The following is a 17,625-nucleotide window of genomic DNA, read 5'->3' as shown; positions in this document are numbered from 1 at the left end:
TTAATACTGATTTACTTTAGGCTATTTCTAAACAGAATACCAGAAATAAATTAAAAGTTGAATTTACTTTTTGTTTCCTTAGAAATTTCAGCTAGTTCATATATAAACATTTTAAGGAAATGTGGCATTACATACAGAACATTAACAGCTTGAGTCAGTCTATCATTTACAGGTTCTTTAGCATATAGTACATCTAAAGAAGTTTATGAATAAACATGGAACTGATTTGGGCAAAATAATTACAAAGAAAAAAATTCCAAGAATTCATAATGTACTAAGTAGAGTCAGGACCATAATAACATTTAATTAGTTATTCATATTGTTTCAAGTTAAGAAAAATGAAAACAAAATATGTTAACTTTGGCTAGGCCCATAATATCCTAAGCAATCCTTTTATTAATCCAAAACCCAATTCTAAAACATCCATTTTTTGCTCAGATCATATTCTTCCATATAGTTGTGATGGCACTTCACGCCATATACCCTGCATTATTTGACCAGCTGCTTAGGGGAAGATAAAGATTGTGGGTTTTCAACCAGTAAACCAGCATCTGCATAACAGAAATGCATACTTAAATGCTGCTCTACAAAAAAGAAAATAAAGTAGGATAGTTACCTGAGCATTTTCAGGTTCCGTCTTAATTTCATCTAGCTGTCCCAGTTGTGGTGTCCCTGCTTTGTCACATTTACCATCTATCGGTGATTCTTTCATCTTGGTGTTTGATGTAAAGGAATCCTCCTGTTCCAAACTAATGAATTTCTTCTTGGGGAATAGTATCTAGGTTCCTAAAATATGAATTGATGGGAGAGTCTGATTTTAAAATTAGTCCCTTTAAATATGGTAACTTCTGAAAGCAGAAAGGGTCTTTAGACAGCTTGGACTCAAGGTTCCTTCACAGTGCAACACTGGCTTTTTTCCCTTCATCCATTACTCCCCAACATAGCTTTGTTATATAATTCTTTGGTAGACCTATCTATAAGCTTTCTTCTGGGACTAAGTTTTCTCCACCTCTATTCTCCCAGGCCTGCCTAGAGCATAAGCTCACCAAACACACAAGTTTACTTTTAACTTAAATAGTCTTAGAAAACATAAGTCTTCTATCCAAGGTTAATCCAAATACCTGTGCTCACTACCTCTCCTCTGCCACTGCCCTCTTACAGAGCTGATTACTATTTATATGCTTTTCAATTCCTCTTTCCCTCCTTATTGGTTCTTCACATATAAACACTCAAATACATTCAAGGATCCAACTTTTATTCTAAGCTACTGCCTTCTCTCTGGCCACTCCCTTCCCTCACCCTTGAACCTCTGTTTCCTTGAATCCTATGATTCCAAGGCCTATTTCTCCTCCTATCTCTTTGCCAGTCTTCTTCTCAAACATTTATTTCACCTGCTTCTAAAATACTTGTGTTCTGAGGTGCCTGGGTGGCTTAGTTAGTTCTTAGTTAAGCATCTTCCTTCGGTTCAGGTCATGATCCTGGGGTCCTGGGATAGAGCTCTGACTCGGGCTCTCTGTTCTACTTCTCCTCCACCGCCAGCTTGCGCTCTCTCTCAAATAAATAAGTCTTAAAAAAAATAAAAATATTTGTGTTCCTCCAAAGCACAATTCCACAGGACTCTTTCTCACTTGTTCCTTGGGCATAACCTTGGATTCAACCATCCTTTATAGGCTGATTTCCCCCTATATTTCTGAGCTCCAGCCCATATACCTAATTGCCTACTAAATATCTCCACTCGGATGCTCCACAGGTCCCCCAAATTCAAGAGACTTAAAACTATATTCTTATAAAATCCCAAAGCCTGCTTTACACGTTTCCTTTCTTGGTAAAATCAACTATCCTATATACCCAATCTCCCAAACCAAAAAACTAGGGGTAATCCTAAGTTCCTCTTCCCTTAAAGTTCCCACATCTAATCACCAAAGTGGGTCAATCTAAACCTTCTAAATATGTTTTGAATCTATTTTCATTTACACCTTATGCCTGCTCCTCCTCCCCCATTAATGGATTCCTTTTTGGTAACTAGATAAGATAGTTAAAATCCAAAAATCAAAATAAAGAAGACTGCTGCACATTCAGGCTTAAAAAATAATTCCATTTTATAGCTTTTAGGAACTAAAAGTGACTTTTTTTTTTTTTAAAGATTTTTATTTATTTGAGAGAGAGCCTGTGTGCACACAAGCAGGTGGGAGGAACAGAGGTAGAGGGAGAAGTAGCCCTCCTGCTGAGCTGAGCTGGGCTTGATCCCAGGACCCTGAGACCTAAGTCAAAGGCAGACGCTTAACCATCTGAGCCACCCAGGTGTCTCCTTCACCAGCCTTTTGATTGCTCAGCCCCAATGCCCCTATTTCCAGGGCAAACTGGTTCTATCTTTTCTCTCATCTTTGGTCCCTTCCCCACTTTTCTGGTAGCTTTTACTAAAAGTCCCTATTCTAGAGCAGAAAACTGAATGAGTAAGGCCTGTGAAGTGCAATAAAAGCTCTATGGCCTCTGCCCAGCCCATGTGAACATTACACACACCCAGCAAAGCAAAACTCACAGGAAATTAACTACTAGACTGTCATTCACCTGAAAGAAAATACGCAAGTCTAAAAATCAATAAAACAAAGCATCTATGAGCTTTTGCATCTTGGAGTCCCTTCAAATATGTCAGTTATCACACCAATAGGCAAATAATGGAAAACACCTTGAAAGTGTAATTAATTAATCTAAAATAGGTTTCTGAAGCAGGGAAAACAGTAAATAACATTTCTTTAGCTATCAGAAAAAACAAAAAGAGCAAAAAAATATATGAAATACAAATTCAGTACTTCTTTTTCCAACAAGATGCACATTAGAGTAAAATAAGCCTTAGAAACCTCTTTTTTAAAATTTTAAAAAAAATTTTTTTATTTTTGGGGCGCCTGGGTGGCTCAGTGGGTTAAAGCCTCTGCCTTTAGCTCGGGTCATGATCCCAAGGTCCTGGGATCGAGCCCCACGTCGGGCTCTCTGCTCGGCAGGGAGCCTGCTTCCCCCATTCTCTGTCTCTGCCTGCCTCTCTGCCTACTTGTGGCCTCTGTCTGTCAAATAAATTAAAAAAAAAATTTTTTTTTTATTTTTAAAGATTTTATTTATTTGACAGAGATCACAAGTAGGCAGAGAGGCAGGCAGAGAGAGAGAGGGAGGAGGAAGCAGGCTCCCCGCTGAGCAGAGAGCCGATGTGGGACTCAGTCCCAGGACCCTGAAACCATGACCTGAGCTGAAGGCAGAGGCTTAACCCACTGAGCCACCGAGATCCCCCATTTTTTTTTTTAAAGATTTTATTTATTTATTTGACAGAGAGAGATCACAAGTAGGCATAGAGGCAGGCAGAGAGAGAGAGAGGAGGAAGCAGGCTCCCTGCTGAGCAGAGAGCCCGATGCGGGACTCGATCCCAGGATCCTGAGATCATGATCTGAGCTGAAGGCAGCGGCTTAACCCACTGAGCCACCCAGGCGCCCCCCCCCCCTTTTTAAAAGATTTTATTTTAGGTGTGCCTGGTTGGCTCAGTTGGAGAAGCACAAGTTGGGCCTGAACTCATGACCCTAAGATCAAGAGTCGAATGCTCCTCCAACTGAGCCAGATAGGTGCTCTGAAACCTTCTTTAATATAGTCTATCACTAGTCTTACCTGGGGATAAACCATGTATGTCGCAGAGTAGTAATAGTCCTAGGATAAATGTGGCACATGTTCCTGCTAGTTAATACCACTTGGTAATAACCAATTAAAACATTTTAATTTAAACCAAAGAGGATTATATCATGAAGCAGAAAACCAAATTCACATTTTTAAAAAAGATTTATTTATTTGACAGAGAGAGAGAGCACAAGCAGGGCAGAGGGAGAGGGAGAAGCAGGCTCTCTGCTCAGTTGGTTAAGTGTCTGTCTCAGGCTCAGGTCATGATCTCAGGGTCCTCGAATTGAGTCCCACATTGTTCAGCGGGGAGCCTGCTTTTCCTCTGCCTGCTGTGGCTACTGCTTAAGCTCTCAATGTCTCTCTCTCTCTGACAAATAAAGTCTTAAAAAAAAAAAAAAAAGACTAATAAGTCTAGGGGTGCCTTGTTGGCTCAGTCCAATCACCAGAGCACAAAATACCTGATCTCAGGGGTCATAAGTTCAAGCCCTATATTGGGTGTACAGATAACTTAAAAAGAAAACAACAGAGAAGAGATGATAAATCCAGGCACAACAGATAAATTAACAGGCTTTACCCCTGAACACACCTGACAGGACAGAGTAGAGGAAAAAGGCCAAACAGAAAACAGCAGCACACTGAGCTAAGGAAATGGGAGTTCTGGTGGCCAAAGCATGAAGGACAGGAACAAAGGTTCCACAAAGCAGAACCAAGGAGAAACAAGCCTCCTAATTTGCATACAAATATCCTCCTCCTCCACTTACTAGCTGACTTCCAAATGTACATTTACAGAGTGTGATACTAAAAAATCTATCAGAAAACAGCAGGTTGAGCCTAAAGAACTGATTTTAGTAGCTTTGCAGAGCTAGTAACAAAGTTGAAATTTAAGTCCAGCAAAGGTAGAGGGGATATGGTAAAGATCTGGATTTGCAGTTGAGACTCTAGGGGACCAATCCCTAGAAGAAAGGGCAAACCAAAATAAATCAGCCCTAAAAAGGGGTAACACTAACCCTCAAAAGGATCAATATAATCTGTTGCGGGGGGGAATATATATATATATATATATATATATATATATATATATAGTTGGTTAGAACTATCTGACCGTCTACAGAAAAACAGCTCTCTCTGGAGGAAGTGCACCTAGAGTCTTTAAATTTTTTCATCCATAATACAATAAAAATTTATGGGTACATCTCAACAAAAAACCCCAAATAAGACTGACTGGAAACCAATGAAAAGAAAAGAGAGAAAAGAAAAAAGATAAAAGAACAGACCTATAGGAAACGCATATTGGTATTATCAGGCTAGGACATTTGAGAAAATAGAGAAACAGATGGAGAAGTTTAGGAGAGTCCTGGAATAATTAAAAAAAAAAAAAGTCATGGAAATTTGAGAATTGTAAAATAAAATTCAGAAATTATGAATAAATACATTTTATATCAATAGTATAAAGTAGTTCAGATTGATACATAAAAGGATAAAAATATTTATAAGGTAAGTAATATGCGGAACAAGGCTAAAAGGTGTAACACAGATTTAATAGTCTCAGAATAAGAGAAAACAGACAATCCAACAGAAGCAATATTTGAAGAACTGTTGGCTAGACAACTTCCTCAAAATGAAGAAAAATATCAAACCACCTAAATTCAAGAAGTTCTATGCGTAACAAATAAGGTAAATATAAAAGGGAAACACAACTACCCACGTCATAGTCACACTCATGAAAACTAAAGTTAAAAAAAAAAAATCTTAAAAGCAGCTGAAGAAAAAAGACTTTACAGGAGAACTAAAATTAGAAAAAAGACTGTTCTCGTCTCAAAAACAATGAAGGCCAGAAGTCAATGGAGTATCTTTAAGGAGCTGGAGGGAGGGGTGTGGACCCCTACTTAAAATTCTCTAGTCAGTAAAAATATCCTTCAGATATAAAGGTGAAGGGGTGCCTGGGTGTCTCAGTCTGTTAAGGGTCTGCCTCCGGCTCAGGTCATGATCCAGGGTCCTGCGATGAGCCCCACATCTGGCTCCCTGCCCTGCGGAGAGTCTGCTTCTCCTTCTCCCTCTGCCTGCCACTCTGCCTACTTGTGCTCTCTCTCTGTCAAATAAATAAATAAAATCTCAAAAAAAAAAAAAAAAAGTGAAATCAGGAGATTTTCAGATAAATGAAAATGAGAATTTATCACAAACAAACCTACACTGTAGAAATGCTAAAGAATATTCTTTAAGTTAAAGTGAAATACTCAATGGGAATCTGGTATAAAAACTGGAAAGGGAGAAGTAAACAAACTGCTTTTATTTGTAGAGAGCATGATGGTGTACATAGAAAATCCTAAGGAATATCTTCTCCCCACCCAGTAAAATAATCGAGTAAGTGAACTTAGAAAGATCACAGGATAATACAACATCAACATTTAATAACTTCATCTCACCACTTCACCATTGTTCTAGAGGTTCTAGTCAGGTTAATAATGCAAGAAAAGAAAAGAAATCTTGAAAAGGAAGAAATAAAACTGTCATTATTTATAGATGACATGTTGTAAACATTTAAAATCCAAAAGGATCTCCAAGTAATTACTACAATTATTAAGTGAATTTAGGAAGGTCAATATTTTTAAAGATTTTATTTATTTGACAGAGAGAGATCACAAGTAGGCAGAGAGGCAGGCAGAGAGGGGGGGGGGAAGCAGGCTCCCCGCCAAGCAGAGAACCCAATGCAGGGCTTGATCCCAGGACCCTGGGATCATGACCTGAGCCGAAGGCAGAGGCTTTAACCAACTGAGCCACCCAGGCACCTTTATTTTTATTTTTTAAGAAGATTTTATTTCTGGGGCGTCTGGGTGGCTCAGTGGGTTAAGCCACTGCTTTCAGCTCCGGTCATGGTCTCAAGCCCCTCATGGGGCTCTCTGCTCAGCAGGCAGCCTGCTTCCCCCTCTCACTCTGCCTGCCTCTCTGCCTACCTGTGATCTCTCTCTGTGTCAAATAAATAAAATCTAAAAAAAAATTTTTTTAAAAAGGAAGATTTTATTTCTTCATTTGTCAGAGAGAGAGAGATTGGGCAAATGAGTGCACAAGCAGGGAGAGCAGCAGACACTGAAGCAAGCTCCCCACCGAGAAGGGAGTGGGATGTGGGACTTGATCCCAGGACCCTGGGATCATGACCCAAGCCCTGCCATAGGCAGAGGCACTTAGCCAGCTGAACTACACAGGTGTCCCCCAAAATAAAAAACTTTATAACAACGATTTCTAAAGCATCACAAAACATCAAATATATGAAGACATCTCATGAAATATGTCCAGATCTCTACACTAAAAACAAAACAGTGCTGACAGAAATCAAGGAAGATATAAATAACACAGCATGCTCTTTGACTTAATACTGTTAAATGAGTTTTCCCCAAAATTGAGCTACAGATCAAAATCTCAGTTTTTGCGGAATTTGCAAAGTGATTCTAATGTATATGGAACGTATACAAAACCTAGAATAGCTAAAACAACCTCAAAAAAGAAAGTTGGAGAACTTTCTATAAAGCTACAGTAATTAGTATAGTGTGGTAATGGTTACAAGAAAAATAAAGGGACCAATGTGTCTGTCCACAAGCTGATATACTCTTTTTACTTCTTTGCATTACAGCCACTTCCTCATTACACTTTGCAAAAATACGTTTTATACCACTTGTGTTCTGCAAGCTCTCTTACTGGTTTGACAGAAAGATTGGAGGCACAAGGCTAAGTGCTTTTCAAACCAAATTAAAACCTCCATGCTTAATTCTATAGGCAGTGGGGAGCCACTACTTATGAAGCGCCTACATACTACAATTAGAGGGTTAATTAGGATGTCCCAACACTCTGTAATACTCTGCTAGCACAGGATCATTGTAACAATATAAACATATGCAAGGCAAAAAGCAGAAATGAGGGAAGAGAAAATGGTCACAGTCTTCTAGAAGATAGAATTTGAGCTAGGTTTTAAAGGGCCTACAAAGCAATGATGAAAGGATATTCCAGATTGGAGAGAGAGCATGCTTACCCTTGTAAATCAGTAGCTTTTGCGGTTCAGCAAACGTGTTTTTAAAATTTACTTTAAAAACAATAAAATCATGAGATAAACAGTTAACTGTGTCATATACCAAATGTTAATTATTCTGGAGATGGCCAAAGCATTAATTTGTGCTATAGTAACACTGTCTTTCAGAAAACAGCTTTTCCTGCCACCCAGGTGAATGCAGTTCAATTCTCTATACCCGTGTCACTGATGAGGAAGGTTACAGCTTTTCACCTATCCTTTTTGGATTCCGACCTGCATATGTTCACTCACCCGGAGGCAAATTCTCTATTTTGGCAAGGGCATCTACTCCCTTAACGCTGTTGCCTCAGCCCGAGTTACATGACAAACTACTGAGTCTTGACACTGCCAGGGCTAAATGTAATACAGTTCTTGTTATAAATGTTAAAGGCTTCTCGTCTTGTGTATTTGCCATGAAGAACACTAGTTACTGTCAGGTGTTCTCAGTGGATCAGCTCTTACTGAAACCGCACCTGAGGAAGCTGGAAGGTACCGTTTGCAAACACTAGTCCATGCAAACCAAGATACTATCAATCCTGGGCACTAAAGCAATATACTGAAATAATGCGATAAACTAATCCCAATTCAAGTCAACCCCAATTTCAAGTCCGAATTTATCGAGTCAAACTTTTGTACTATTTAATCTTTTAGCTGAGATTCCGTGTACACATCTAACTGGAAAAGGACCTCCATGATTTTTTTAAAAAGTTGTTTGTGAAAACATTACTGCTTAATGAAGGAGAACTACACGTATGACCAGGTGAATGTTTTAAGAAGAGGCCGCGGATAAAGATCAAAGGCTTGAACTCCCAGTAACGGCGCAGGGGCAGCAGGCGGCAAGAAACGCTGGAAACGCGGGGCAGGATCCCCCGACTCTGCGCACACGGTTAAAGGAGACGGCAACCACGCAATCCTGGGGCCTGACCCCGAGCTCCCGACCCTCACATGGCAGAATCCGCCCTCAGGGACCCATCTTTAGGACCCCGGCCCGACTAGACGCTTCATCCTCCCTCCGGGAGGCGAAACTTTCTGCCCCTTTCCGGTAAGGCACAGGAATGAATACCGACACTACGGCCGCTTAAGGGGGCTTACTAATTTCTCTCAGAGACGCTGGCCACACGAGGATTCTCAAAGGAACTTCGACGCCAAACGGTCACGCAGGCCCCGCCCCTTTCCCGCCGTGCTCTGCGGCCGAGCATGCGCATTGCAGTGCAGCGCCACTGGCCGGGGCCGGGGGGGGGGGTAGCAGGAGGAGACACCCGTGTTCCATTAGCTATAGAGGGCGGGGGCGAGCTCGTGGTGCTGCCCAGCGTCTGATCTTTGAAGTCATCTTGGTTGGCCCCAAATTTGGACCCTTGAAGGCTAGGCAACGTCGGGATGGACTCAGAGTTCAGGCGGGGTCGTTGGATTTACTGGATTCGATGGGTCTATTGGCAATTTATGTAAATCCCAATTTCTTCATCCCCCCCTTTCTTTTTTTTTTTTTTTTAAAGATTTTATTTATTTGACAGAGTGAGAACAGGACAGCAAGAGGGAACACAAGCAGGGGGAGTGGGAGAAGGGGAAGCAGCTTTCTTGTTGAACAGAGCCCAATGCAGGGCTCCATCCCAGCACCCGGGGATCATGACCCGAGCTGAAGGCGGACGCTTAAAGACTGGGCCACCCAGGCGCCCCAATTTCTTCATCCTTGAAACAGGATTTATTAGAGTGCCTTTGCCATAGGCATGTGAAGATTGGAAAGGCAATGCTGGTAAAGTTCCAGGTACACAGTAAATTCCCAGTAAAAGGAATTATCTGCAGTGATTTTTTTTTTTTAAGATTTTTTAAATTTATTTTTCAGAGAGAGAGGGAGAGCGAGCGAGCACAGGCAGACAGAGAGGCAGGCAGAGGCAGAGGGAGAAGCAGGCTCCCTGCCGAGCAAGGAGCCCGATGTGGGACTCGATCCCAGGACGCTGGGATCATGACCTGAGCCGAAGGCAGCTGCTTAACCAACTGAGCCACCCAGGCATATTGAGGGAGTTCAGGCCTTTTCTATTTTGGGGCACTCTTTTATATTAAAAAAAATCCCAAAAGAGTGTGCAAAAATCATGGTTTATTTTAAATGCTACTTAGCACTTTCAACACCTAAAAAAGTATAGGATCAAATAATTGTGCTATCCCTTAAATCATAATAGGATTATAGAAGATATATAGAGTTGAATGATGAATTTATTGCAATCTTGTCTTTGACCATACTTTCTTGAGATATTATCAAAAGTCTGTGCCCAGACCAAAAGGCCCTCCTGACCCCTGCTTCTGTGGTCCCCAAATGTCCTCTGCAGTTAACCTCAAATTCAGACCCTTTGGTGATTCTGAATACTACATTGGTAACTGAACTTAATTTCTTCAATGGTTATTCTTACCTTCCTAATATACATATATTATATATATGGTATATATATATATATACTAAGTTTGTTTTATTTATTATTATTTGTATCATTTTATTTATTCTCTGTTCCCGTTGTTCCCTTTCCCTGCCTTCTTTTGGCTAATTTGAACATTTTCTAGTATTCCATTTTAACTATTGTGTTTATGACCATATATCTTTGTATAATTTTTTTAGTAGTTGCTCTAGTGATTGCAATAAACATAACTTACTTTTCATAGTCCACTTAGAATCAGTATTTTACTAGTTCAAGTGGAATGTAGAAATATTATCCCCAAGTAAATCCCTTCATGCCCTCTCTACCCTTTTGTTATAGTTGTTTTATGTATTAGAGTCATAAACCCCATCAGGCAGTGTTAGTAACTTTTACTGTCAATAGTAAATGTTTTTAAAAGAACTCAAGAGAATAAAGTGTTATATTTACTCAGATATTTACCATTTCTGTTCTCCTTTCATTCTTGATGTTCCCTTTTTCCTTCATGTATCATTTCTCTTCTATCTGAAGAACTTCCTTTAGCAATTCTTTTAGAGCAAGACTGTTGCCAAGAAATTCTTTTGGTTTTCCTTCTCTAATAATGTCTGTATTTTACCTCCACTCCTGAAGAATATTTTCACTGGATATAGAAGTGTATTTCTTGATAGGGTAGAAGAAAAAAATCCCAGTGAGGTGCTGAGTGACCATCACTGACCTAATCACAATACCTGGAAGATGGAGCACTCTGATTTCAGTCTAGGTCATATAATAACAATTTTGACGCCTTCCCTCCCTGATCAATCCATTTATGATGTCTAACTCTTGGAACTTCCAAATTATATAAGCCAGTAGATTCTCTATCTCTTTTTTAGTTTTATTTATTTATTTTAGAGAGGGGGCAGTGAATGTGAGTTGGGGAGAAGATGGGAAGAGGGAAAGTGAGAGAGAGAGAATCCTCAAGCAGACTCCCCTCTGAGTGTAGATCCCAGGACCCTGAGATCATGACTTGAGCCGAAATCAAATCAGCCACTTAACTGACTGAGACACCCAGGTACCCCAACCAACTGTCTTTGTACTTAACCTACTTTGATTTGGTTTTCTGTCACTTGCAGCCAAAGTCTTGTCCAGTAAATGTATCCATGAGCAACTGCTGACAACAAATGTGTCTTATTTTCTAAGTTAACATGAGTTTATCTAAGCAAGATAAAGCAGTTGAGTCTTTAAGATGTGTAGACACTTGTTTCTAATAAATGAATGACTTGTACAAATAGAAGGTATCTTTGAGAGATAAACCCCAGCCTTTGTGTAACAACTTCAGGAGAACTGGAACACTGAGTGCACATCCCTGCTTCTGATAATAAGACCAAGAAAAAAAATGATTAAAAAGATTGAATTTTCATCCCAGGTGAGGACCAGCACTGACTGTGCAAACTGCTTATTCATGGGGCAGTTACCTAATTTCTGAGACATTAATTTGTATTGTTGTATTCATTTGTATTGTTGTATCCCTTGCATCTATTTTTTTTAAAGATGTTTTATTTTTTTTTTATTTTTTAAGATTTTTATTTATTTGACAGAGAGAGATCACAAGTAGGCAGAGAGGCAGGCAGAGAGAGAGGAGGAAGCAGGCTCCCTGCTGAGCAGAGAGCCCAATACGGGGCTCGATCCCAGGACCCTGAGATCATGACCTGAGCCGAAGGCAGAGGCTTTAACCCACCGAGCCACCCAGGCGCCCCTCCCTTGCATCTTTTTCAGAGGGATTTTGGTAGGACCTAAAGCAGAAGCTATTAGAAGTCAAGAGCTGTCTCACGTTTTGTAAAAATCCAACCTGATTGAGAAGATTATGAAAATATCCAGGGAGCAAGAGTGTGTGTGTGTGTGTGTGTGTGTGTATGGGTCGGGGGTTAAGGAGACAGGGAAGTGCCTTAGAGAAAACCAAGGAAGAAAAGATTTCAGAAGGAGGTGCCTGGGTGGCTCAGACAGTTAAGCATCTGCCTTTGGCTCAAGTCAGGATTGTAGGGTCCTGAGACTGAGTCTCACATCCAGCTCCCTGCTTTGCAGAGAGCCTGCTTTTCCCTCTGCCCCTGCTTCTCCCTTTCCCTGCTTCTCCCTCTCCCTCTGCCTACTGCTCCCCCTGCTTCTGCTTTCTCTCTGTCAAATAAATAAAATATTTTAAAAAATGAAAAAAAAAAGATTTCAGAAGGCTAGGAAGGGGGCAGAGGTCTATAGCTGTGTGATTTGAGGGAATCTGCACCATGTTCTTTGACAGCACCGTGGGGAGAGTGATGGACCATGAGCATAAGGAGTTTTATCCTCAATGAAGATGCTCATGCCCTAAGCCATGGGTCCTGTTGAGAACATGCAGACTGAGGCAATGGCCATCTCTGTGGTAACCAATCTGGACTATTGAGCCAATCGCTGCAGTGCCTCCCTGATGCTTTAATGGTGGATAAGACCCACCTTGGGACATATACATACCTCTGGTGGAATTCTTCTTGGGAATGCCAATAATGACATTAAGTTTTCTGCCAGTGTAAACATTGTGAGACTTCAGATTTGGATTTAAGTTCATTATGAGAAAATAAATGTTATTTTCTCCATATCTGTATGTGCCCTAAAATTCATCCCTGTTACTTCTGGAGGAAGCATCAGACCCCAACTTAGTTCCTTGACTTATCACTTTTGAGTAAGTATCTGAAGAGAGGCCCAACAGCAGTCAAGCCATAGTCCTAAAATTCCCCAGAAGCTCACCCATAGTCAATGGCATTCATACCCTTAGGAAAACAGCTAAATATTAATAATATCCTGCTTTGGGTGCAAGGGTAGGAGTTCAGAAAGAATGAGAATTAATCCCACAACTTTGTACTCTGAATGTCCCGCAAAAGGCTTCTTATGTATTCCCCACCAATCATAACCTGTATCTCTTTTATAGTGGATAAAAAGTCCCATAAATTTATTGAAAAAAATCAAGAGTCAAAGAATGATCCAAAATAATAGTATGATATTTCACCAGATAGTAAGTACACAGCTAATTGCCAATAACAATCTGCAGTAGAGAGAATAAGAGTGAGTCATAAGTTTGTCTCCTTGATTAGTCCTTTTCCCTCCTCAAGGTTCTTTAAGCTAAAGAAAAATTTCGTTCTTATTTTTAAAGAAAGATTTATTTATTTGTCAGAGAGAGGGAGAGAGGAAGAGAGAGAGAGCATACACGGGCAGGGGAGTGTCAGGCAGAGGGAGAGGGAGAAGCAGGCTCCCCACTGAGCAAGGAGCCTAATGGGAGTCCTGATCCTAGAACCCTGGGATCATGACTTGAGCCAAAGGCAGATGCTTAACCAACTAAGCCACCCAGACATCCCTAAGCTAAAGAAAAATTTTAAAAAGCACCCAAATTATGTGTAACATCCTGTATCAGGACACTTTTTTTCTGGTTATCAAACACAAATTAAAATGAAACTTTCTGTGTAGGTCTTTCTCTGCATCTCTGTCTGACATATACTTTCTTTTTGTTTCTGGAACTGTAGGTCTTTGTCTCTCACAACTCATCTCCTTGTACTTAACACAATACTGGGCAGGGAGTCACCTGATAAATGTCTGTTTAATGAATGGATATGTGCATGTATCCTTTCTGCTTCAGAATATCTTTGTTTCTATTTCTCATTTTCACATCCTGGTGGATGGTGGTTTTATTCCAAGAGACAGGGAACACAGGAACACAGGGAGGGTGAGCAACTGAAGGAGTGTGGCACTGGGACAAATAATGGGTTCAATTTTATTTTTTAAAAAGATTTTATTTATTTGAGAGAAGAGTGTGTGACAGAGCGCAAGCACGAGGCAGGGGGCAGAGGCAGAAGAAGCAGCAAACTCTCCACCTCCCCACTGAGTAGGGAGCCCAATATGGAGCTCAATCCCAAGAACCTGGGATCATGACCCGAGCTGAAGGCAGATGCTTAACCAACTGAGCACACCTGGGTTCAATTTTAGATATGCTGAGTCAGAGATGCTGTGGAATACCCAAAGGGAAATATTTAATAGGCAATTGGCTAACAGTTCAGAAGAAATATCTGGGAAGGAGTTGTGGTTTTTTTTAATTAATTAATTTGACAGACAGATCACAAGTAGGCAGAGAGGAAGGTAGAGAGAGAGAGGAAGGGAAGCAGGCTCCCTGCTGAGCAGAGAACCCGATGTAGGGCTTGATCCCAGGACTCAGGATCATGACCTGAGGCGAAGGCAGGGGCTTTAACTCACTGAGCCACCCAGGTGCCCCAGAAGTTGTGGTTTTTCACACAGAGTTGATGATTATAGCCATAGAAGTGGGTGGTGAGAGTACACTCACTGTGGGTAGAATGAGGTGAAAAGAAGGCCAAAGAGGGAAACCTTGAGGAACATTGATAATTAATCAATTAGCATAGATCTGGGAACATAAGAAAGGGACTAAAAAGAAATGGCTAAGGCTATAGAAGGAAAACTTGGAGAATATGGTACCACAAAGCCAAGTGTTGGGGTTTAAGAGAGGATGAGGTCACGGAACCTGTGTGGCTGAGTCAGTTAAGGGTCTTTGGTTTCGGCTCAGGTCATGATCTCCGGGTCATGATCTCATGGTTGTGAGATTGAGCCCTTTGTCAGGCCCCGTGCTTAGGATGCAGTCTCCTTGAAATACTCTGTCTTTACCCCTCCCCGCTGCTTATGCATGTGTGTACCCTCTTAGGCTTTTTCTCAAATAAATAAATAAATAAATAAAAATCTTTTTAAAAAGAGGCAATGAGGTCAATAGTAGCAATGTCATTGATTGATGAAATAAGGACTGATAAATAGCCATAGGATTTAGCAACAAAGTCGTTAGTGAATTCACCAAGAGTGATTCCTGTAGAAGGCAGAAGCCAGACAGCAGTGGATTGAGGAGAGGGTGTGATAGGAAGAAATGAAAACAGGGAGTGTGGTCAGCTCTTCTAAGAGACATGTGGCTGTGACAAAGAGACTCTCCTTTGTAATTAGAGGAAAGAAAGAATGGTAGGTTTAATTGCAGAAAACACTGTGTTTGGTGCCAAGAACCGAGGAAGTTCTTATTTAACTGCTTGTATTTTCTCTATGAAAATAACAGGTCAGGTCATCTGCTGTGAGTGAAGTGACAGGGTCAAAGATTTGAAGAGAAAGGAGAAACTCTGAATAGCCATTGTGAAGAATGGAAGAGAGAACTGACAAAAGAGGCATGGGAGGATTCCTAGACAATATCATTAGTCCAGAAGGCTGAGGAACTTGAATTTATATTTGTGCCAGCTTGGTAGGCTCTATGACTTTTTTCTAAAAAAATATTTTATTTACTTATTTGAGAGAGAATGAGAGAGAGCATGAGAGGGGGCAGGGTCAGAGGGAGAGGCAGACTCCCCACTGAGCAGGGAGCCCAATGTGGGACTCGATCCCGGGACCCCAGGATCATGACCTGAGCCGAAGGCAGTTGCTTAACCAACTGAGCCACTCAGGTGGCCGGCTCTGTGACTTTTATTAACAATAATAAGGAGCCCAGGTGTGGACATGGAGAAGTTGGAACAACACAGGGTTCATAGGAGAGAGCTGAGGACATTGGTAAGTGACTAGTAGAAAATATAAAGGGAAGAGAAGATAGCGGAGGTGAATAAATAGAACGAAAGTACACCAGTCAAAGAACCAGAGATCTCTATAAAATAGAAGTGGAGCTTGAAAGGGAGAAATTGAGTGAGAAAACAGAAAAGATAGAAGAGTAGTCAGAAAGTGGGATATCTGGATATATTATCTCTGAGGTGGAGCAATTTTAGGCAAGCCAAGTGTTCAAGATGTGTCATTGGAATGGGGAAGTTCAAGTAGAAAGGGGAAAAGTTCATTGAAATTGAGAAGCTAAATAAACTGAGAGACCAAGGTGTTAGAAGTGTCCATGGGAAAGGTGAATTCATGGCAGAAGAGGAAAACAGTGAGCCAGCAGCTAAATTCTTCGATCAATGATAAAGAGTGACTAGGAGATGAGTAGGCATCAGTAATAAGAAAGGGTACTCAAATAAAGCCTGGTGAAATAAGCTTTAAAGGAACATGAATTTTTAATTAAGTGCAGCAAAGGGGAGCATAGGGGATACAGACCCAACTTTAAATCCTAAGGCAGATAGTATAGGAGACTGAGCATCCTTCACTTGAGAGTGGCAAGTGAAGTAGTTATCATTAGAAATAGACAGAGTCAGGGGCACCTGGGTGGCTCAGTGGGTTGAAGCCTCTGCCTTTGGCTCAGGTTATGATCTCAGGGTCCTGGGATCGAGCCCCGCATCAGGCTCTCAGCTCAGCAGGGAGCCGGCTTCCTCCTCTCTCTCTCTCTCTCTGCCTGCTTCTCTGCCTACTTGTGATCTCTGTCTGTCAAGTAAATAAATAAAATCTTAAAAAAAAGAAATAGACACAGCCAGGAGACCACAGTAGAGCACATTGACATGAAAAAAAAAATTGAATCCACACAATATTTGGGTCCAAATGCTACCGCTATCACAACTTTGGCAGAAGCCAGGGAATCTGCGTAACTAATCTTGGAACCCTCTAATTTGTTTGTAATTAGCATTTCCCTGGCAATATGATCTCTTGATACCTACAATAAAGTGAAGAGACCATCTCTCCTCACATTTGTGTTACACTCTATTGGAGGAGTCCCCAAATAGGATTAATATCTGTCAGAAGTTCTAGTAAATACTGCTATTTCAAGTTTTGATTTTTGCTTTCTTGCGTGTTCTGAAGACCTCATTCTTCCCCCGTCTCTCCCTTTCTCTAGACATGACAGCATTGGAGCCGAAGCTGAATCAAATCCAAGTGGCAGATGCTGTACTCTGTTCAGCTGCCTCTCCTCTGTTCCTGATGCTTCATTACTGTACCAGGCTTGTCCTGATGGCTTATTCTTTCCTTTCACCTCAGTTCTCTCCCAGAAGTCCCTTGGCAAACAGACTTCTTGGCTGTCCTATCAATTAGGTAAGCCTGGAGAATATGTCTAGATCCTAGCCACGGAGACATTTTAGGCTTAATCTGGTTTCCACACCTTGTGAAAAAGCTTTGGAATTAGAACTGGTGTGAGGTTTCCATGATACTCGGTTACAAACATCTAGGCAATTACATAGTATTCTACTATGCCTGGTAAGTAACAGATGCACAGGTTGGATTAACTTTTCTTTGTTTTTTTTTTGCTCCCAGAGCATCCCTTCTGTAATATACACCATCCTGTAGACTAATTATCTGGTTGTGTGTCCTTCTCAGAAAGTGTATGTGACACAATTTCCAAAATTCTTTCAACCAACCCCTTGCTCTAGTCTCCCATTTATTACTTTCCCTTCTTCCTAAAACGTAATAGTTAAAACACATTCTCTACTTTGTGCCTTATGACTCAGTATTTTTCACGTCTAAGGGGCTTTTTTGCCTGGAGGATACTCACAGCTATTTGTTGTTTAATGTCCAATTTACAAAATCATAATTCTTTTTTTAAAAAAGATACTTATTTGAAAGAGGGGGGAGGGAAGG

The 17,625-nt window shown here is 40.8% G+C and overlaps 1 protein-coding gene across 4 annotated transcripts in view; it reads right to left on the bottom strand.

Annotated features, from left to right (window-relative positions):
• Window positions 1-8,888, bottom strand: part of ZMYM1 (zinc finger MYM-type containing 1) — a 45,834-nt gene extending 36,946 nt beyond the window's left edge. For all 4 annotated transcript variants that reach the window (XM_044237776.1, XM_044237772.1, XM_044237773.1 and 1 more), the window contains exons 1-2: window positions 8,804-8,888; window positions 617-786 (exon numbers count right to left, since the gene is read on the bottom strand). In XM_044237776.1, coding sequence (XP_044093711.1) covers window positions 617-712 — 96 coding nt within the window. In that variant the 5' untranslated portion in view covers window positions 713-786; window positions 8,804-8,888. The remainder of the gene's footprint in view (window positions 1-616; window positions 787-8,803) is intronic.
• Window positions 8,889-17,625: the final 8,737 nt, after the last annotated feature.

This window comes from Neovison vison, chromosome 2 (assembly GCF_020171115.1).
Source record: "Neovison vison isolate M4711 chromosome 2, ASM_NN_V1, whole genome shotgun sequence".
Lineage (NCBI taxonomy): Eukaryota > Metazoa > Chordata > Mammalia > Carnivora > Mustelidae > Neogale > Neogale vison.
The sequence above is the reverse complement of the archived record's forward strand: the minus strand, read 5'-3'. Positions and strand labels throughout refer to the sequence as shown.